Source organism: Saccostrea echinata, unplaced genomic scaffold, assembly GCF_033153115.1.
Source record: "Saccostrea echinata isolate AGI-Se365-2 ecotype Australia unplaced genomic scaffold, CSIRO_AGI_Sech_v1 ptg000029l, whole genome shotgun sequence".
Taxonomy (NCBI): domain Eukaryota; kingdom Metazoa; phylum Mollusca; class Bivalvia; order Ostreida; family Ostreidae; genus Saccostrea; species Saccostrea echinata.
The window spans coordinates 33530810-33554665 of record NW_026889778.1 but is presented as its reverse complement, the minus strand read 5'-3'; the positions used below and the strand labels follow the sequence as shown (position 1 = coordinate 33554665).

The window sequence follows — 23856 nt, the reverse complement described above, 5'->3', positions numbered from 1 at the left end:
AAAGTGTGGGGTTTTTTTAGTTGTAGGCTGAGCTAATTTTACTAAATTGTAGATTGCCATTTAACATTGAATTAAAATGAGTAAGCAGTGAATTGTTATAAATTAAATTTTTTTAAATAGATTATGATACATTTTTTTAAGGCCCGAAAACACCTGACAGTGCCTAAGAACTTGAATCCCCAGGATCTGGTAGATAAGTTCGCCAGGGAGATAGAGGAACTTCTAGAGTCAAAGGTCAAGGCTGTTGAGGTATAGTATAATTACTTATCTGATGATGGTTCTGAATTAAGACAAGTTCACAAATTATATATTTTTCAAAGTGCATGTCAACAACAACAACAAAAATGAATATAACTACAGTTGATCAAGGTAAAAAAAAAGTCAAATTTGAAGAAAAAAATTATTTAATTACTTTTAAGTTGATTTTTTTCATTAAATAAAAAACAGAAACTGGTGATTGCTGCAGAAAATGCCAAGAAGGACCATGAATATAGGAAAAATTTGCAGGTATGATTAAGGACATGTTTGTTTGTTTGTTTTTTACTAAAGAGCAGCTAGTAGGTTGAGCTTTTGTTTAAAGATAAGACTTTTTAATTAGAGTATGAGCATGATGATTCTGAGTGATATATAATATATAACAGTAAAACCCAGAGTAATGTGTATTCCTGTCCCCAAATTACTAAGTGAATCAAGGAAAACACATTCACAATGGTTGACATTTTCTCATTTCTGTAAAGCAGAAACTTGGATGGGTTGTACTAATGGATTTTGCGTCCATATCAATGCCTGGTCAGTTGCACTGATCCCTTCACACTATTTGTTTAAGAGCTATCCCTATTAAACCTATCAGATGCAGATTTGCAGACCAAAATTACCACAATATGGCATTTTCCCATGATTTGTGCCAGACATTAGATTTCCTTAAATGACAAAATCAATGGCACTGAGGGCTGCATTTGTGATAGGGAGCAGGCACTATATGATGAAGTGATCACTTGTAAATTATCATTTATCAGTTGATGTTGCATCATATTTTTGTCAGCATAATTGCAGTTTTGTGTGTGTTTGAAGAGTCCTGTAAAATTCAGCTTCTCAATTTACAAGGAGTCCAGCTAATACATTAGATATAAATATGGTTAGATTGATATTATGATAATTCTTACTGGGATCTTTTTTCTGTATTATACATTTGCACCATTTTCCTAAATGAATGGTATTTTATTTGAACTAAGTAAAAAAAAGTAACCTAATTCAAAGGATTAATGTCCCTCACTTAAGGATAAAAGTTTATCTAATTTTATCCAAAACAACAATATACATGTACAAGTTTGTGTTCTTTGACCCTTTCACCTAAAAATCAAAAGGGTTCATGTTTTTGCCATAAACAGGGGTTGTATTTTAGTTATATACAGTATTTCATACCATATAATGAATTTCTGACCTTGATCTGCCCTCGTTTTGGCCTAAAAATCAATAGGGCTTTTCCTAAGTTAAAGTCCTTGCCTTAAGTTTCATTGCAGAAGATCAAAGACAACAGAAATTATCATCTGGGAACCATTGTATGCAATATATGAATGTCTGAACTTGACCTTTAACTTTTTGACCTCAAAGTCATCAGAGTTCTTGTATGAGTTATAGGAAGATATACCCAGAGATATCATCTGGGAGCTATAGTTTTAAGACACAATGATGGACAGCCTGCTGTTAATATCCCTGTCTTTTATAGAAAGAACAAAAAAAAAATTACTGTGTAAATTAACTTTGGGAAAAATGATATAAAAAAAATTCATTGTAAAAATTATTTTCTTAGAGCAACATACACATTGATTTGAAGTAAATGATGAAATTAAAGATTTGTGTTTTATTTACAGGTATACATGTACAGTGAAACTCGTTTAGTTTGAACACGGATATAGTGAAGTTTTTCTGGGTCCCCGGCAAAATTCTTAACAATTCCTTGTAAAATTTTACCGTTATAACAAACTCTGATATAACGAATTTACGGATATAGCAAACTGATTATGAGTCCCGTAGAGGTTAAAAATAATGAAATAATCATCGTTTATAATGAATTTTCAAAGGTCTCTAAATTTGATATATTGAACTGACTTTATTTTCGGTAAGTATTTGTATATAATATTCAATTCATGATAAAACCTTAGTTATCCAAGGTCTGTTTTGTAATAATTGCTTCCATAACATATTCGGTAGTAATACTTGAAGGAAAACGTGTATATTGCAAATTTGCTATATATACTAATACGAATTCACAATACGGATATAACGAATTACGGATATAGCGAATTAAATTCAAAGGTTCCCACGACTTCGCTATAACCGAGTTTTACTATATATGTTTTAGAATAAATTTTCAGATTGATTGCATGATATTCAATTGTTGTTCAACAGTTTCAGTTCTGAAATCTTCAAAGGTGGCTGTTCTTCTTTATTTCAGCTGGAGTATGTTAACAACAAAAAAGTTCTGAGTCAGGAAGATCTGAAGAATATTCCCATGGCCATGAGTTCAGATATATATGCAATGATCAACTTAACTAGTGATCACCTGTTTAATGAGGTCAAGGTCAATCCTAATTACAGCACCATTCATGTGCCAACCAATGTTTATGATCAGGGTGAGCACAGGAATCTGTTTTATGCATGATCAAATTTTTTTCTGCTTTGAATTTATAAGAATGTACATCTAGCTTCAAACTAGTTCAGTGGACTGGATTTTCACAAATAGTGGTCATGAAAAAAAGAGATCATAGTTATTATCCATAAAACCTCATGTGGTAACTAAACATGTATAATAGGATTTGTACTTTTTCTAACATGTATAATAGGATTTGTACTTTTTCATGAGACTATAACAAATAGGTCACACTAGTGAGAGCAGTAGTGTTATATCGGAGTGTGAAGGTTTATAAGTGATGACATTTTTGATGAATTGCTTTCTCTAAAGCCCTTTACCAATGTATTGGATTTTTGTAATCATTTTGATTGAAAAATGTGATCCTGCAACAAAACCACTAACAATTTATAATGTGATGGTGGCGTTTTAGAATTATTTCATAAAAACACAAGCTTGTGTTTCTGGTTAAAGGATGGAAATCTCGTATTTCAAAATAGAGCTTAGCAATCAACTACTGGAAAGAAAAATGGACCACTGTAGCCAGAGTGCCTCAGTTCAAAAGTTAAAAAAAAGTGTGTGCATGTTTTCTATGATCATTTTAAAGAAAATGATAAAGGAAACAAAGAAAATGTACAATTTTTCAAATTCTTTTATAGCTCACCTGAGTCAAAGGCTCATTTTATGCTCGTCTGTACAATTCCAACCTAATACTATCGTGTTGACAGTATTTTTAAGCGTGAGAATTGAATTTGAAAACAATGGACCACATCACCAGTCCGATTTCCTGCATTTCCCAATTGTCAACTTTCTGGAGTCAAAATATACCTGGGGTATCTATTGTCTAATCTGGTTTACCTGAGCTCTGTGTGCACTGTCGTGACACAAAATTTTGTTCTTGTGCACTGTAAAAACAAACAAGCTAGGTGAACATTGAAAACACATGTCCATTGCTAAAAAATGATTTCCTCCACTTTGAAATTTCATTCTGTATCTTAAGAAAAAAAAATGTTGAAAATGTTTATAGTTCCAGAATTTGAGGATCGACAAGTCAATTTAAAATAGTCGTCTTGTAGAGAAATTTTTGGCGCTAGTCAAACTTTTTAGGCACCATGGCAACTAAATTAGTTGCCAATTAGAGCCCTGTAATGAATCAATTACATGAAATGCTACTTAAAAAGGCCCCTGGGCTACATGCTCACCTCCTGGGCATTTTATGATCAGTTTGATACACGTCTCTCTAGATACGAGTGTATACTATTGCGTCTTTTTCACCAGTTACTTAGACACAAAAAAAAGAGTACTGGACAAAGTACATTAAAAATTTTTAGAGGTGGTCATTTGTGTGGGGGTTTAGTGTCTTAATTATAGCAAAATCTAGTTTATTATTTTTATTATATATTTTTTTCTTTATTGATCAGCCCCAGTGATCCTGAATGGCATCAAGTGGTCAAAGAAGTTGGATTCAATATTTAAAGAAAACAGGAAGGCGTTTTCGGACCTAAGGTGGCAGTACTTTTGTAATGCAGATGGTTTCCTGAGGATTTACCCAGGTAGGATTGCTTTAGATCAGATTTTACAGGCTACAGCTTGTAATTACAGGTGAGGAAAACTTTACAGAAGTGTTATTACTTACTAGGTACATGTAGAAAGTCTAGGAAAATTAGTCATTTTTCATGAACAAGAGAATAAAGAAACTGTTTATTTGAATTAAATGATAAATAATTTATTAGTTCTCTTTTTTCCCTACTGTCTGTAATTATTAAGTTTATGGCCCTTTCACTGTAGATCATTCACTGTTCATAGAGGTAATGCTGTCCTGTTCTTCATGTATCTTAATTCTCATCTTTTGTAGGTATAAAATGGCCTATCAGGAATGAGGAGGATAGTGTAGATATGTACGACTGTAGGGTCAGGAGCTGGTAAAATTAGTTGTTTTTCCCCACATTTGTTAAATTAAGTCTTTGTACTGTCTTGGTGTAATTTAAGGTCACATGAGTCAATTAGGTGACCTTTTGCTCTGGGTTCCCGACCATCTATTTGCATTGTGCATCATTCATAAACATTCAAACATTTTTAGTTTTTTCTGTGAAGTGGCTGAAGTAACGTCAACTTATTTAGCTTTAAACAAAAAATTTGTAAAATCCATGGTCCTAACCTTCAAGGGGCCTGAGGGATGGGTCCAAAATCACCAAAGTCATGCATGCAGTCTTCAAAATTCTTCCTGTATACATCCAGCAAGCAAACTTTTTGCAATATGAAAATGAACAGTTAATTTTCATAAAAATGTAAAATTTATGTTCCCCCGGGTCCAGGGTTTAGACCCAAGGATGGCCTTATCCTAAAAAAATATTTATGTATTTGAAAAGTTTCTTCATAGGCAAGCATGATGATAATGAACAGCAAGCCCTCTTCCAAAAATGTGAAATGCAATCTTTTCTGGGTCCGGGTGTTTGGTTTACTAGGTCCAATATTGAATGAAAATTTATTTTACAGTGAACCCTTGAAAATTTTATTTTTTCATTCTTGATCATATAGTAATCAAAATGTATAATGATGGCAGTAAGGTATTTGCCTTTTACCAGATTGTGAAATTTGTGCCCCCTGCAAAGCTCTGGCTTCAGGATGGGGCTTATTTGACCATATAGTAAAAATCCTAGCTGAGTCATGAATATGATAGTTGAACATGAGAGTCCTCACCAAATTGTAAAAGTCATATTTATGATATAAGTCATATATCATATGAGTTTCAGAGTTCCAGGTGCAGGAGGAAGAATTGGCAATTGCTAGCTACTGCGAAACTATAATGACAATTAGGTGCATGATTGCCAAGACCCAAGGGCCTGTTGTTTGATATTGTCATGTTTGCCAATCTGTTGAAATAATGCTGTTGTCATTATGAAGATTGAATTAGTATATTACAGTTGAACTCTTTGGTATTTCAAAAATTGATATCTCAAATACCTTGGACTTGTCAATGTGAGTTGCAAGTTTCAACAACTTTTTGTGTTTTTTAACCTCAGTATTTCAAATCATCCTATATTAATTTTTTTTTAAGTTTGAGATAACAAGGTTTGATTGTATATTACCAAGAAAATGAAAAAAAAAAAATCCAGAAAGAGAAAGTTTTTTTTTTGTTTTGTTTTGTTTTGTTTTGTTTTTTGGAGAATCTCCAAAATATGAGTTCATAGGAAAAATGATGTCAACAGCACACAATTTTATAGTTGTTTAGAAAACCATTGAATAACATTAAGTTTGGTAGTTATCCATGCATCCATGTACATCCTTGCCAATTTGATGACATTGTTTCAATTTTGAAGGTATATTAAGGCAGCCAGCTCTTCTAAAAATATCGTAATATTGGTGGACACCAGTGGAAGTATGAAGGGCCGGCGAAGAATCATAACAGGAAAAACCATACAGAAACTTCTGGAAACTCTCAGTGATGACGACCACTTCAACATTATCAGGGTATGTTAATGATTGGTGTCTGTCATGACCTCCAAAGTAATTTAAGAGAAAGGGTGAAGCTTTTTAAAGAGCAGGAATAGAAAATTCTTCTTCTTTTTTTTTTTATTTGTTAAAAGGAAGAAAGGATGTGAATATGCTGTGTAAATTTTAAAAACATTTGTAATTTAGAACTGTTTATCATGTTCATACTTGTGAATTTTTAAGTAGAAAGAAAATATTGTGAAGCTTAAAGGAGTGTATTCTGTAATGTCTTCAGTATTCTGACAAGCCCGAGTACCTGGACAGCTGTTTTAATGGGACACTGATGCAGGCCAATATACAGAACAAACAAAGAGCTGTCAAACTCTTCAGGGAGTTAGAGATGAAACAAAAAGGGGAGCTAAATCTGGCACTTGAGGAGGCATTTAAGCTCTTTGTAAGTGAATAATTTCAAGCAACAGTCTTTTTTTTTACACTGATCAAAGTTATAGGTATTGACATGCAAAAATGTTTCTATTACATATATATAATGTAAGAAACTGACTTAAAATGATTTTTTTTTTAATCCATACAATGCTCAATAATACTGAGAATTTGTTGCTAATTAATGTTTGATCAGGTTCTGTGTAGGTAAAATCAGTTTGAAAGGAAATACCCAATATTATTTACAGAAGATTTTGTGTTGTTCATTTTGTTTCCGTGAAATATTTTACCTACAGGAAAATAATGATGCCAAGACCCTATGTAATAAAGCCATTATGCTGATCACGGATGGACCAGCAGAAACATACAGAGAAATCTTTGACAAGCATAATTGGCCCAATAAAACTGTGAGTGGATAGAATGGGTCTCGAGGCAAAAGTACAAATTTTTATGGTCTCAGTCATTTATTAGTCTCTCAAAATGCAGAGTTGTGATTTCCTCTGGGAAATAACTATGAAAATCATAATTATCATGAATTTTTTTGAGAAGAAGCAGTCTGCTATGGTTTGATTCATAAAGAGTGTTTTGATGATGGGGTGTGTAGAATTATTCCCCAGAGAAGGTCATTACTTCTTGGTCTGGAAAATGTTTAGCCAAGTCAAAGAATACAGGCTGACATCAGAAGAGTGGAGAGGGGAAAAAATCCATTTATAGAAATATCTCTTCATCAATGAATTTCGCAACTCTAAATTATTTGCCATTTGGGATGAAAATTTGGCAACTATAGATAAATGAAACAAATAGAGGGGTGCTAGATATTCATTATTGATGTTGTCATGCAATATATGGCTGCCAGGAGCCTAGACAGATGCCAAGTAAAGCACCAATAGCATGCTTACAGAATAGAAAATAATGGGATGTATAGTTAACCAAAAAGCCATGTTTCATAAACTGAATGTATGCTCTGAAATTACGTCTATAGAAACACCTCGAGATTTATGTTATGACACTTTATAGACACCAGAAGCTTCTAAAGAAAAAAGAATGAAGCTAATTTCTAGGGAAAATTATTGCACTGTCATGCCACTTATCTTTTAAACATTTAACAACCTTAAATATTGATTTGAAGGTGAGACTGTTCTCTTTTTTGGTCGGACGAGAAGTGAAGGAGAATAGGTATGCCAAGTGGATGGCCTGTGCCAATAAGGGTAAGAATTACTCAACATACCCCATACCCCAAATAATGGTAAAGATATATAAAGTTGTCAAAAATCTTACCCCAACTCCAGTAAGGGTTAAAACTGTATTACAACATATTCCCCTACTCCCCCCCCCCTCCCCACTCTATACATGGTACTGGATACTTCTGGTATGAATAGGGGCCTTAGCTGACAAATGAGGGTAGGAATGGAATTAAGTAAGAAACCCCCACAGTCATACAATGAAGGGTACACAATGCCCCCTCACCATTTCAATTAGGATTTGAAAATATTAGGCCTTGAAGGGCAGCATCTGGCAAACAAGATTAGAGTTTAATAACCTTGGATACTGTCGTTCAGGGAACACTTCATATAAAATGTATTTATCCAACAAGAGCACGTCTTTGTGAGCATCAAGAAGAAATTTTTTTTTATTAATTATCTCCTGAATTAGCGTATCTAGGGTTACATTAAATATTCACAGAATATTGATTCTTGTATATGAATAAATACTCATTTATAATATAAAATTTTTGTTAAATTTAAAATTTCTTTTCCCTATAACTCCCATAAGTTTTGAATTTTTATGCGAATTAAAAATAAAATGAATTTCAGACAGCATTATGTATCTATATTACAAGTACAATTTTATGTTGAATTGTATTTGTTCATTGTTGTTTGTATAGGATACTACACCCACATCTCGACACTAGCAGATGTACAGGAGAGTGTTCAGGTATTTAATTTAACCTTTTACACTATATACTATATTTGACTGCTGTAGATCGAATTATCCAGTTTCAAACAAGCTGTTTTAGTATTAACATTTGCTGCATGATAAAAATGATGCACAAGAATTGAAGTAATTCAGCACCCATCCTTGTTTCACTTCTGAATTCATTTGAGACTTAATGGCTAGGAATAAGATTCTGATCCTATACACCATGCTCACATACTGTCAACAAAGTTGGAATCACCATGACTAGAACTTAGGTGAAATTGTGTAGGGATCATGTTCTTGATGAAATCCTGACTTTTTATGCCCACCATACTTTCATAGATGAAACAGATAAAACTTTTCATTCAACATTCTTGTATATGACAATTAGTTTATTGGGAATTGATGCTAAATAGGTAGTAATTGTACCCCCTGAATTAATGTTTTGGAGGGGGTGGGGTGGGTGTCTATGAAAATTGCCTCCTCTGGGGGTGGGCACATATAGAAATTGCCTATTCTGTCTATCTGTCCATCAGTCTGTAATTATGTCTGGACTCATGCATGCAATCATGTCTGGACTATAACTTTATAATGAAGAAACATTGGAATTGGAAGTCCATATTAAAATGATTACGCATTACCTGAGGGTGAGTGTCATGGCCTTTACTCAAGATCATTTGAGCAAGCTAAAGGCCACTGCAGAAATTGTTTAATTGTGTATGGTCCATTACTTTCTAATAGATAATTATTGGAAAATTATATTTTACACAAAGATTACTTATGATCTAAGGGTGTATCTTGACATTGATCCAAAGTCACTCGTACAAGTTCAAGGTCACTTTCAGAAAAATGAATAAATCCTGTCCTTGCAATATCTTATTATGGAGAGGCTTTAATGCAAGATGGCAATGAGGATTATTAAAAAGCATTTTTAAATCTGTTTGAGAGAGTTGATTTGTGGGTGAAAGGAAAACTATTTACTAAAAGTAACTTCATTAAGATGTTTGTAACATTGTTTGACCATAGACAAAATCTAACATAAGTGTTTATGCATGTTAACGTTAACTTTATATTTTACAAATATTACATTTACAAAGGTTATCTGTAAATTTGTTCATGGACAACTTCTATTTCAAGGCATTGGATTTTGTGAAATGAGGCTTATTATCAAGTTCATAGTTTACTTGTATTATATATCAATTTTCGAGAAAATGCAATAGGTAGAAAATTAATTATCAAGCATTTCTTAATTCTGATATTTCTACCTGGATCATTAAAAAAAGTCATGTGTAAGGTCAGCATATATAAAAATCCTCAGACTTTCTCAGCTTAGTCTCAATCCTTTCAGCAACACATTTTATGTGTCGTTTTATCTACAGTTGAACTTCGGTATCTCGAACACTGATATCTGCAATTCCATGGATATGTTGAAGTGATTTGGAAGTCCCAACTACTCATTTTTTAAGTATTTTACTCTGGATATCTAGAATCCTCGGATATCTCAAAGTTTTTTCTCACTCACGGTGAGTTCGAGATAACGGGGTCTGACTGTATTTTTAAAATATTTGTTCATATTGATTAATTTTCAAGGGAAAGATAACATTCATCACCTTCTGTTGTAAGTCACATTAATTTTACCCCTGCTCCAAGGGGAGGGGGGTAAACTTTTTTACCCAGCCTTGTGTGTCTGTCTGTCTGTGTGTCGCAGTTTTCTCAGCAAATGATTTGTTTTCTCTTATTGCAGATGCTTGAAATTTTACAACAATTTTTGTCTAGGCATGCCATATGGTGGGATTTATTTTTGTACGAATTCGATATCTACTTCCTATTTATCCCTGCGTCTGTCCATACGAAATTTCCATCGCAGTTTTCTCAACAACTAGTCATCCCAGATGCTTGAAATTTTAGCACACTCTTTGTTTAGGCATGCTATATGGTGGGATTCATGAGAGTGTATATTCACATCAGAGTGGGGGTATTACTAGTGAGCATTGGCTCACAGATTTTATTAAGCATTTCAAATAGAAATTAAAAGAAAATATAAATAAATAAGGTAATAGAATAAAGTTTTTATAAACTGACATTTTTGTTTTTAAAGTTAAGGAGTATCCACAAACATTACAAACAACCTTCTTACGTTAACCGATCTAAATGAAATTTTTGGGCAAGTCAAAATTGTTTATAAAATTTTGCTTATGACTAATCCTATTAAAGATTACTTCTGGATAAACTCTTGTACATGGTAAGTTTTTCATTATACTCTCAAACTCAAAGCTCTCATAGATAATTAGAACTTCAGGAAAAAAGTGATATTTCATTAAAATTGTAAATCCTGAGAAAAAGTAATACTTAACTCCACAAACAATTAAAATAAATAGAAAGTATACCCTAAGTTTGTAGTGATACTATAGTGGATTTTTATAAGAATTTTCTCAAATTAGATGAACTTGATGCCAGAACTGTCAGTTCATTTTCAGCAAAGTCTGATTTTACTCTCTAAAACAAATTGTGTCTGTAAGCTAACAACCATGTAGGCCGGCAAAAGGAATTTCTGATTACAACTTTGTATGTCATTTGTTGGTCTCTTTCTTGTGTCTCTGTGGTTTCTTCCTCAAAGGCACAAACCTGATGAGAATTATTTGTCAGATCCAAAGAGAGTGTGGTGATCAGGAAGGAATTTATTTTTTCTTTTATGAAGTTGCCAATATAGCAAAAAATATCTGTATCACAATGCAGTCACAAAATCCATGACAAAGTAATTACTGCTTGTAAACTACTGAGATTGATAGAGAACATACGACTTTTATTGAAAATGTTAATACAGTTATCTCTTGAACTCAAGAGTAAGCAGATTTTATATGCAAAATGGAAATTTGACTTTAAATGTACTTCAAATAAAAAAAAAATGAAAAATTTTGCTTTTTAGATGTTTTTATTTTTGAATTCAATAAAAAGAAATGATAGTCTACAAGTATGTTTATTACTGTAACCTACACATGCATTATTCTTTTTGAGCTCTTCTAGTCAAAAATAAATTGTCAATAATATTCCATCTGTCTGTCTTTAAACATTGATTTCCAAATTCCTATCAGTTTTTAACTGTCTTTCATAAAACTTGCAATTTTTTTAACCTATACTGTAGGTTCTGAAGTAAGGGGCTGAATAAATAATCATGGTATGTGGACATCGAATAGATTACCTTTTGAAATATGAATAGAATTGTCAATGCACTAATAACCACTGAGTTGCAGTCAAATCCCTATTGGACAAACATACTTTAATTGTATTTATTTGGCATGTGTATGATATTTCGTGGAAATTGATTTTTCAACAAGTTAGCATTGATTTGATTTTGTGTCTTCAGATGTGCTTTATATGAATAAATATCAAAAGAAATTTAGTATGGACTTCATTTAGCAGAAGCTGCTTTCCATGAAAGGTGCTAAAGAGAATACACAGCCAAAATGTAATACCATAAAGTACATGTAATCCATCATGGAAATTTTGTTTTTAATGTGCCTTAACTGTGGCTATACTGTTTCAGTATTATCTACGTGTGTTGAGTCGGCCAATGGGGATAGCCAGTAAGGAGGGAAGTCTTCCCAGAATCCCTAAGTGGACCCCAGTATATGCTGATTATTCTACGGAGGTGTCTCAGAATTTAAGAAAGGTATATCATGAAAAATGTCACACATACCAATAGGTCACATTTATGTATACTTTGCATTAGGTATTATATTTAATTAAACTTCAACTATTTACCTATAATTACTGATTAATTACTAATTTCTATTATCATGTTATATTATAATAGCACATATTACATGCATATTAGTAAGTATTTATAGTCTGTCCAATGATACCAAAGTCATCACTTGCATTACACATGTATCTCAAAATACTTATAAATATCTGGGTTCTTAAACTTGTCAGGTTGGATTAAAACCGTCTGTTTAAATAGGAACCCTTGAGCTCAACTAGTATATTAACATGGTAAGGAATTCAAATTTCAATGGCGATTTAACATTGAAAAAATGGTTGCCACTTCGAATATAGGGATCCAACATTATTCATGATTTTCTATTGCTTAATTGCTGTCAATTATGTATAAATGATGCAGTGCATGTACGTCATACTCGGATAATCTCTGGAAATAATGACAACTTTCTTTCATGCTGTCAATGACCAAAATTTACAGTGTAGCCTACGTTTCAATAAACTTTGGAAAATTGTGTCATATGTGTTTCTTTCAAGTAGTAGATATGCAGTCTGGCTAAAGATGATTTGGAAATGATGAAACTTTAATGTTTAATGAAATTTTATTTGAAAACAAATCAAAATTAATTTCTTTTGAAATATGGTTAAAGCGCTCATTTGGGACAGACTATTATAAACCCTGGTAATTTTTTGTACATCTATGTAACTGTATATCAGCAATGTAAATTATGAAGTTAAATGTTTAAAGTAAATTTATATATATGTTTGTATATTATTCATTTAGTTCATATAGGATCTATTGTTTTTTGTGTTTACTATCATTCTTCCTGCAATATATTGTAAGTTTTTAATTCTTACAGGGAGTTGGATTGGTCACTTCTGTGTCTATGCCAGTGTTTGACACCAGCAATACATCAGTAAGTAAAAGCTAGACCATCTGTAAAAAAAAAAAAAAAAAAATGACAGGAAAAATTTGTCTCTATGACACTCCGCAATATTTACACAATTTTTTTCCCTGATCATGCAGTTAAATGAACTAGCAGAGAAAATCACTTTCTGTAAAATGTTGTTGTATAGTAGTAATTATAACTTGAAGTCTTGGCTGTACACTCCGCCTGCATCTTCTGTCTGTCTTTTGATTAAACATGATCAATCTTGCGTCTTTTGGAATTAATTACCACACCTGATGAGACTGGTCGTTAACCTTGTTTTGGTACATATTAAAGATAAAATAACACCTTGACCTTGGGGTATTGAATGATTTGAAGTTAATTTGTCTGTGATGGATTGTCATCATTATAGCTCAAGGTTTTTCAAGGATGACCCATTTAAGGAATTTTCAGGAAAATTTCAAATAACAGTGAAAACTTTACAATATTTGGAAAAAGGTTTCACATTGACCATATACAATTTTAAAAAAAAATCTTAATTCCAGTCTGTCCATTAGAAGAACAGAGTTCAGACATGTTTCACCCACATGTAAATTTAATGTTTTTGGATTGTCAAATTTGCTGATACATATATATATCTGGGGTTGATGAAGGATGTTTGATCAGTATTTTTAGGCCACCTGAGTTTACTCAGGTGACCTATTGCTGTCTGTTTTCATCCGTCGGCGTTTGTCATTCGTCATCTGTTGTGTGTTAACATTTGAACATTTTCAGCTTCTTCTCTGGAACCACTGAACCAATTTAAAACAAATTTGGCATATAGCATCTATGTGTGAAGGGGAGTAAAAATTGTGAAATCCATGACCCCTACCCCCCTGGGACCTGAGGGATGGGACTAAAACCATCAAAATTTATGCAATCTTTAAAAATCTTCTTCTTTACTCCTGGACGTTAAGCAGGCAAAATGTTGGCATGAATGTAATAAGCATTGAGCCCTCTACCTAAATTGTGAAATTCATGACCCCAGGGTCGGGGTTCTGGTGCTAGGGCAGGGCTGTTGAATATGTTGTGATAATGCATTATTTCTTTATAAAAAGCTTCTTTTCTGCTCTTGGATATCATGAAAACAAAATAAATACATAGTTATGATGATGAAAGGTGCCTCTTCCAAAATTGTGAATTTCATGGCCCGAAGGGTCAGGGGTTCTGGTGTTAGGGCAGGGCTCTGTTGAATATATAGTGAAAATGCATTATTTCTTTAAAAATCTTCTCTGATCCAGGGCAAACAGACTGAATGCATAGCTATGATGAGTAAGGGTGCCTCTTCCTATATTGTGAATTTCATGGCTCCTGGTCAGGGGTTCTGATTTTAGGGCGGGGCTTTAATGATTACATAGCAAAAAAGCAATAATTCTTTGACAACCTTCTCCTTTTCTCCTGGGTATTAAGCCGATGAACTAAGAGTATAGTTATGATATGTAAGGGTGTCTCTTCCAAAATTGTGAATTTTATGGCCCCTGGGTCAGGGTTCTGGTGTTAGGGCAGGGCTCTAATGATTACATAGTGAAAATGCATTAATTTTTTGATAATCCTCTGCTCTCTTTCTGGGTATTAAGTAAGCTTACTAAATGCAAAGTTATGATGAGCAATGTGCCTCTTTCGAAATAGTGAATTTCATGGCCTCTGGTTTAAAACACGAATCCATTTTAATTGTGGCAAAGTTGTTGCATGATACTCAGGTGACCTATAAGACCTGTGGGCCTCTTGTTGTATAAATTTTGTAAATCAAGTAGGAAATGGTATTTGTGTTCTGCAGAATGTCTGAAAAATAGTATAACAGTAACATTCTTATTTCTCCAAAAGATGATAGTGAAAATTTGTAATTTGATAACAGTTTTTCAGTGTATTCATTTTTTTTTGGCTTGTGAAATTGAGGTACATTTATGTAGTATAACCTACAAAGCGCAGTGATAAAGTAAACTCTGTTGTCAACCTAAAATAATGACTATGTATCATTTCCTCAGACAAGTAAAGGAAGTTTGCTTGGTGTGATGGGGACAGATGTACCAATCCAAGAAATCAAAGACCTAGTGCCTAAAGACAAACTGGGAGCAAATGCTTATGCCTTTATGTATACCCACCATGGATATGTGCTGTTTCATCCCAATATGAAACCCATGTACCAGAAAACAGTAATGTTTTACTTCTTGATTTGATCAGCTTCATCTCATAAGATATATTTTAGCTCATTCTCTGATCTTAGTTGAGTCAATCTGCCTTTATGCTGGTCAAGCGGAGATAATTTTAAAAAAAATAGCAAAAATATGGTGAGATATCTTTTGAAAATCATTGAGACTCCTCTTACTTTTTAAGTGGTAGGCAAAAATTTCATTAGTGTATGCATAGCCTCAATCTTCATTGAGGTTACAAGAAGGATTTGGAATTTTGATCAACTAATAGCTTCTTAAGGATGAAGAAGGGTATGGTTCTTTATAAGAGATTGCAGCAAGAAAGTTTGGGTCAAGAATTTTAATTTTAAAAATACTATTATGGAATATTTATGCTAAGATTGCAGAAGTACAATGTAGTAAGAATGATGTAAGTAAAACACTTAGGCTTATCTTTTAGAAAATGTATTCTCCAGTAGCTATAATTTAAAAAATATTGAAGAGGATGACACTAAGGTATCAATCCTGATTTGGATGCAGCATGTGACCTGTATTTTTAGGATGAACAAGTTCAAGCTTCTAGTAGAACAATTCCTAAGTATATAAGTCTTACATTGATTGAGTTGCATATATAGTATTACTACAGATAAAGACATTGTTACAGATAATTACATACAAAGTTTTTAGCTCACCTGAGCCAAGTGAGCTTTTCTGATCAAAGAGTGTCAGGTGTCAGTCTGTCGTCTACCATCTGTAAACTTTTCACATTTTCTACTTCTTCTCAGGAACCACTGGGCCAATTTCAACCAAACTTGGCAAAAAGCATCCTTGGGTGAAGGGTATTTAAGTTTGTTCAAATGAAGGGCCACATTCTCTTTCAAGGGGAGATAAATAAGAGTGAAAATTTAATGACATCTTTTAAAAATCTTCTCAATAATAACAGGGCCAGAAAAGATGAAACTTATGTGAAAGCTTTATTAAATAGCAAATACGTATTCAATTTGTTCAAGTCATGATCCACCGGGGGAAGGGCAAGGCTAAAATAGCTGATCAAATTTTTTCTCCAGATTATATCAGAAAAATCTTTAAAAAGCTTCTTCTCAAGAAAAGCAAAGCCATTGATTAGTCATATTTATATGGATCTGAAGCGTCCTCAGGTAGTGTAGATTCAAGTTTGTTCAAATCATGAGGTAGGGTGGGACTACAGTGGGCGATCAAAGTTTTACAAAGGAATGCATCTTTTAAAATCCTCTCAAGAACAGCAAAGCCATGATCAGCAGTCATGGAAGCATCCTCAAGTAGTGTAGATTCAAGTTTGTTTAAATTATGACCCCTCCCCTGCCCCCCTAAGGGGCCACTTGTATAGGTATTTAAACTTTTCAATACTGAACTGATTTCTCCTTTTCTCTAGCCGAAGTGCTCAGGTGAGCCATGTGGCCCATGGGCCTCTTGTTTGGTTTTGTGATGTGATCAAACAGTTTGCTCATGTGTTAATTAAAATTACAACCTGAACAAACTGTTACATCAAAAAAAGAAATAATCCAGACAGTTATTCCTCGTATTATACTTTCATGTCAATTAAATGAAGAACTGCGAACGATAGTATTGTTCTCCCGCCTACCTCCAAGTCAATTTTCAAAAGTTAAGATATTCGAATGATTTTGAATATTTATATTGATATTTATATTGATTTTCATAAAACATTACTTCTTCGGGAAAACATCGAGAGATAACTCTAAAATTTTGGTAAAACTCGTGTTTTTCACTATAGAAATCAACGGAAAATATTTTTAAAACATCTTCCCCCCCCCCCCCCCCCCCCCCCCCCCCCCCCCCCCGGTGAAACAAAAATTCCTTTTTACAGGTAATATGGACTGTCATTTCACAAATTCATACCAAAGCTTTTTGTGTTTCACGGGGGGAACATATGTTTATATACAAAAATTGACAAAAATGCTTATTTTTTCAGCAATTTCCAAGTACGTGCTTTACAACTGAAACATTATATTTTACTAATATATATGCTTAATTTTATATGCATAAAACATAAGAAAAAGATTTAAGAAACATTTATTCATATCCAAGACTATTTCAGAATATGGTGATGTTTTATAGCCCGATTTCAGTGGAAAATATTGTCTACCCCCCTTATTTCAAGAGCTAGAATTAGGGATATTTTACTATTTAGCACTGGAATTAAAATAATTAATCAATTACCATTGAACTGTTCTTTGTATTAAACAAAGATTTTATGGCCAAATTGTCATCAATATTGAATTAAATGGTTGAATGTGAAATGTAGGCGGGAATCGGGAGATACCATGCATAGTTTTTTGTTTCTTTGAAAAACATAATTTGTTTAAAAAAAAACACTTAACCCAGGGTTAGAAATAATTTTTTTTTTTCACTGGTCACTCGGGCTATCACCTTAAATTTTTACTGGTCAACTCAGTACTTTCACTGTCCACTGGGCCAGCAGATTTAAAAAGACGGACCCAAAACCATAATAATAATAGTAATAGTTTGTTTATATTGTGTTACTTAATAGTACAACTTAACAACAAGAAATGACAGAACTTGGAAGCATAACCCTGTCAAGTTAACTAGCCCAACCATGAATGAATCTTGTTATGCATAAAAAAAACACTGGCCCAAAGGACACTTGCCCTCTACAATGTACTAGCCCAGATTGAAAATTTACTGGCCCCAGACCAGTGGGCCATCAATTATTTCGAGCCCTGCTTAACCTCTGAATGATGAAACCAGGCCCTCCAGTGCAATAGAACTTAATTAGCAACAGTCAACATTGCTTGACGATGAGTGATTACTGATATTCTAATAAATTATTAACTGCAAGGAATCTATGTACGCATGCTTCACCTTTATTTGTATTAAACATTTAGTATTATAATTATAATGAATACTCTGTGTAGTTGAGGATAACGTGGAAAATTTTCACCCCAAGAAAACCTAGGTTTAATGATGTACAGCCTTGGTTGACAATAGTTTACTTGGGGTGAAAACTTTCAATGTTACCCTCAGCTGCATGTATATGCAATATTTATCTATTTTCATTTTAACTTGATCCTTGGTTCGATTAAAAAAAAAAAGATATATACAACAACATTTTTGTTCAATTACTTGAAATTTAATTCTGCAAGCCCTGCCCAGTATATTACTAGACACAGCGAGAAGGCAGTTCTGTCACATCAGCAAATGACTTTACGAAGATATAAAGCTATTTCCTTATTTGTAGGTTTATCTCAGACAAAGACATTTAAAACTGTAAATAAGTAATTACATTTACTGTCTGATGTAAGTAAAAATCCAAAAATTATGTACTGAACAGGCTAATTTTTCCTGCCAGTTCTGTCAGTATCTTGATTACTCTGTATAATTATATATTTTAGTATAGTACATGTATTTGTATTGATATGGTCAATGTCATTTCAGATAAAATATGGCCATAGGGAGGAACATAAAAAGGTAGATATTTATGTATACTTAACTATGTATTTACAGTCAAACCTGCATCAAGCAACATATCAAGGAAAATTATAAAATTATAAAATGATCACATATGACAGGGGTCTCTTATTGCAGGGAACCATATTCTACTTATGTTCAAAGTACATGCATATTAAATACTAAATAGAAATGCTAACTAACATGTACTCATTTTTCTGTTCTTTGTTCTCTATCATAGTTTTGAATCATTTTTAGCTCACCTGAGCTGAAATATGAAAACATTCATAATATTTTTATGAAACTTCATATGCTAATACATACTGATGTAACCTTTTCGACTGCACCAACATTTTTTGACCTTGACCTTTCTTTTGACCTTAACTTCATTTATTTTAAATTAATGTTTAGCTCAGTTTTAAATAAACCATTCAAAATATTTTTTATCAAACTTAAATATGCTGATACGTATTTGTGAGAAGAATTCAACTGCATCAAAAACATTTGACCTTGAACTTTCCTGTGACCATGACTTCACTTTTCTTAGATTTGCATTTTGCTTAATTTTAAAGAAACCATTTAAGATATATTTATGTAAGTTTATGCACTTATACATAATTTGACGAGAATTTATCATCTATATCCAACTTTTTAGTTTCAATTTCAATTTTAAAGAAACTATTCAAGATATTCTCATCAAATTTCATACACTAATACAAATTTTCATGTTGCATTACTAATATACCCTCGGCGGGGCATTCATGTCCTATGGACATATTTCTAGTTTTTTTAATGCACAATGTTCACAAATTTACATTTTTAGCTCACCTGAGCCAAAGGCTCAAGTGAGCTTTTCTGATTGAAATTTGTCCATTGTCTGTTGTAGTCATCGTTGTCATCGTCGTTGTTGTAAACTTTTCACATTTTCATCTTCTTCTCAAGAACCACTGGGCCTATTTCAACTAAACTTGCCACAAAGTATTCTTGGGTAAAGGGGATTTAAGTTTTTTCAAATGAAGGGCCACGCCTTCTTCCAAGGGGAAATAATTATGAATTCATGAAAAATTAATGACATCATTTAAAAATCTTCTTCTCAAAAACCACTGTGCTTGAAAATATGAAACTTACATGGAAGCATCCTCAGGTAGTGTAGATTCAAGTTTGTTCAAATCATGACCCCCGGGTGAAGAAGGCGATCAAAGTTTTACATAGTAATACATAGGAAAAATCTTTAAAAATCTTCTTCTTAAGAACAGCAAACCCATGATGGGTCATACTTATATGGAAGCATCCTCAGGTAGTGTAGATTTAAGTCTGTTCCAATCATGACCCCCGGGGGTCGGGTGGGGCCACAATGGGCGGTCAAATTTTTACATAAGAATATATAGGGAACATCTTTAAAAATCTTCTTCTCAAGAACGGCAAAGCCATGATTAGTCATATTTAAATGGAAGCATCTTCAGGTAATGTAGATTCAAATTTGTACAAATCATGATCCCCAGGAAAATAGAGGGGCCATAACAGGGGGTCATACAAAGGAATACAAAGGATATATCAATCAGGTGAGCGATGTGGCCACTGGGCCTCTTGTTTTCCAAAGCATTTCAAAGTTATAATCTGTAATATTACTACTTTTAATATGTTTATTATTGTAATACATTCTATTTGAAACTAAGTCCCACATTGTGAAATATTCCATTTAAAGTATCTCTCTGCAAATTGGAGGGATGGTACAAATACTAAGCACTTTATAACTTTTGTTATTGAAAGCAGACCTGAAAGTTGCTTAATTTAGGGTCTTGAACTGCTTTAGGTTGGAAAATAACGGTTGCATGTCGCATTAGGCAGAGAGTTACTGAATGCAGGTAAAATATTATGGAAAATTCTTGGGAGGAAATTTAATGATCGCATTTGACAGGAAGTCACTAAATATAATTGGTCACTAAAACAGATTTGACTGTATATGAATTTTTGAGAACTTCCTACTGAAGATTAATTTTAACCTGTGGTAAAGGTTCAAGTTTCTATATTTTTGCAATATTTGCTATCAAAGTTTTAGCTGTGTTTTTTTAATTAATTTCAAGCTTGCTTTGGTCAAGGACTTATTAAGATCAGTGTATCTGATTTTAAGCTCATCTGAGCCAAAGGCTCAAACTGAGCTTTGTGATTGAAGTGTACTGTATGTTCTTAACTTTGGAGTGTGGCATCTGTAAACTTTTCACGTTAATATGTTAACTTCACCAAAACTACTAGACTAATTTCAAACAAACATAACACAAATCCTCCTTTGCTACATTTTTTTTTGTTTTTTTTTTTGTTTTTTTTTTTTTATGAGGTTTAAAATAATATACTTAATTAAAATTAAAGATTGTACGTAATGTTATTCTCTCTACTGTACAGAATGAAACATCAGAACATAAAAAAGAGTTTCGTCCCTTTTACAACACCATTGATATAACAGAGATGGAGTATGCTGTCAATCACACTGATTTACATAAAGTAGGTGCCCTTATTTTACACTTGTACATTTCTAGAATAACATTACAGAATAAGGGGGGTTGTCGAGAGAAAGTAACCAATTTAAAAAGTACATTATCAATCTAAAAATTTTAATGAAAAAAAACACTTTATGCATGCTTATACCTAGTATATGAAGGTAAGTTGCAGGTGGGGGTTAGATATGGTGTCTTGCAGTGCTGTCTCTAGTGGCTTCCTGAAATGTATTAGTGACTTTAAAGCCAAGATTTTAATTCCCACATCTGGACAACAGAAAGAAACTTTGATGATGCTAGCAGATAGTCATGCACTCTCCATTGCAGTTGTCTTTTGTTCCTCTTTAGACACTGCAATGGGTTTGCATCAAAATTTTGACAGAGAGTAACAAAAAATTGTATTCTAAGGATTAATTCAAATTAAATTACTAGTAATTTTGACAGAAAGTAAAGAAATGATATTCTAAGAATTAATTTAAATTCAGATCTACTTCGTAAATATCTACCTTAAAAGACAAACATTAGAACAAGCCTTTAATTATATTGAGTTAAAACAAATGCACTATTTCTCGTGTTTATCACTGTGATTTATGCGAGCCAATGACAGAGGTGAATGTATGAGCTGATGGCAGAGATCAGCAGATAGTCTAAGTTAAAGACTTTTGGAAACACTTAAGGTTCATTGATACTCTGATAAGAGAGATAACTCTACAGGTATAAATGACTTTTATTCCTTTATTAAATTGTCAAATTAACAGACCATTTCTGTCAAATTATGCCATGCAAAGTGTGCTGAAATTGTGTGCATTTTAATTATAAATTAGATTTCTTTCTGAAAAAATCATAAGCATTAAAGCAAAATTTTATATGAATGAGCAGAGGGATGCAGAATCTTAAGGTTCATTTAGACTTCTAAATAAAGGTCTGTGTTTTCTCTTTTTATGGTAAATGCCTCATCAAGATCCCTCACTCTGTATTATGTGGAAAGTGTAAAGTATTAGATAATTATAGTATTTACGTGATAATTGTTTGTTTTATGAATTTAATTTTTACCCTATCTATGGAGCTGTATCTCAGATTTATAGTTATTTATACAAATGATCATTCAATTTTGTTTTCAGTACTGAAAAGCTAAAATTGATATTAATGAAATTTTATGAAGGACTATAGAATAGATGTTTACTGTAAATTTTTTATTGACTGTACGTAATCTTTTGTGTTAGTATCTTTTTTTTTTAAACTAGTCTAATGGTGAACTAAATAGTGTTGATAGATAAATGTATATTTGTGAAATATCTTTTCTTTTCATTTTCACAACTTATGTGACAATTGAAATATTCATAATTGTTTGATACAATTTTGTTGTGATGTCAAACAGTTTTTTTTTTCTTTTTGATGTATATAAAAAATGATGATGACTCATAATCCTATGTGTTGTGTTCATTTAGACCAACACCATCATATGCATTCATAAGATATGTTTAAATGTTTTTTAATGCGATCTAGTAACACATTTTTTTGGTGAATTTATGTGATAAAAGGGTCCTTGCTATGAAAATTGAAAATATTTATAATGCTAGGAGTACAATGGACAATACTACAGAATTATAATCACACAAATTCCTCAGCCCTTTTATCCATATCTTACAAGAATGATTAAATCTTGGTGAAAGTTTTGCTAAATAAATCTGTCCCCTATTTTTTTTCATAAGAAACCAGAATTGCCTCCACCTAGAAAGATTGTCATCATAGTTTATCCTGTCTCTGATAAACATCTTGAAATCTCATTGGTCGAGAGGAATACTATATAAAACCATATACTACTAGTGTACATGATTTAGTTCATATCACCCTCCACCTAACCTGCTGACAAGACATCAGTTCCATATATCTTTTGAAAATTGTCTCATGGGCCATGGCTGTTAGATTGTACTTGGGTAAAGAAATTCAGAATTATGTTTTTTGCCAATGGCAGTAATTTGTTTTCGGTTATAAAAGTTGAAAGTAATTTCTCAAAATGTGCATAGAAATAAGTCTGGTCAAAGAGTTCTGTGTGTCTTATTTATAAATGCCAAAAGAGCCAAAATTTCTTTGTTACAAGTCAGTGTCATGCATAATCATGTTTCGAATAGGGTGGACCAATATATAATAGACCATTTATTATCCAATACCATATAAGGAATAAAAATCTTCTTTGACAACATATCTGGCCATAAGCCAGTCACCAAAAGGGATATTAGGATTGCTGATTAAATATATCAGACCCTGACCTAGCTCTATACAAATTTATCAATGAAGTCCCTTATAGCCCCAATATGGATGTCCTTCTGGGGTCAAAAAGACTTTTTTGTGGTTTATTGTACACATAGGATTATGAGATCATTTAAGCAATCATATAACCACAACAAATACCAAATGACATCTCAATACATGTGCATGTTTCAAATTTTTACAGTCATATCTGTAAGTTTCCTTAAAGGATTAACTTTTTATCAAACAATGTTAAAGATCTTTCAAATTGCCTATTTTAAGTGTTCTTTAAAATGGTTTCAGTTTCGACAAAAACTACTAAGTGCCTCAAACAGAAGGAAACCTATCCGCCTTAAAGTGAAAGTGCCTTATGACAGGATGGTAAGTTGTACTAACACACCCAATGACAGAATGGTAAGTGGCACTTGTACACCTTATGACAGAATGGTAAGTGG

The 23856-nt window shown here is 32.8% G+C and overlaps 1 protein-coding gene across 1 annotated transcript in view; it reads left to right on the top strand.

The window, feature by feature from the left end:
- LOC133195221 (voltage-dependent calcium channel subunit alpha-2/delta-3-like) overlaps positions 1–23856 on the top strand; it is a 67224-nt gene that overhangs the window by 22329 nt on the left and 21039 nt on the right. Inside the window, exons 3-18 of the mRNA XM_061331079.1 lie at positions 142–249; positions 448–507; positions 2456–2633; positions 4051–4182; positions 4485–4551; positions 5950–6100; positions 6357–6515; positions 6799–6909; positions 7632–7710; positions 8388–8437; positions 11964–12089; positions 12997–13053; positions 15051–15218; positions 18648–18680; positions 21060–21158; positions 23705–23782. Of these exons, the coding sequence (XP_061187063.1) occupies positions 142–249; positions 448–507; positions 2456–2633; positions 4051–4182; positions 4485–4551; positions 5950–6100; positions 6357–6515; positions 6799–6909; positions 7632–7710; positions 8388–8437; positions 11964–12089; positions 12997–13053; positions 15051–15218; positions 18648–18680; positions 21060–21158; positions 23705–23782 (1656 nt within the window). The remainder of the gene's footprint in view (positions 1–141; positions 250–447; positions 508–2455; positions 2634–4050; positions 4183–4484; positions 4552–5949; positions 6101–6356; positions 6516–6798; positions 6910–7631; positions 7711–8387; positions 8438–11963; positions 12090–12996; positions 13054–15050; positions 15219–18647; positions 18681–21059; positions 21159–23704; positions 23783–23856) is intronic.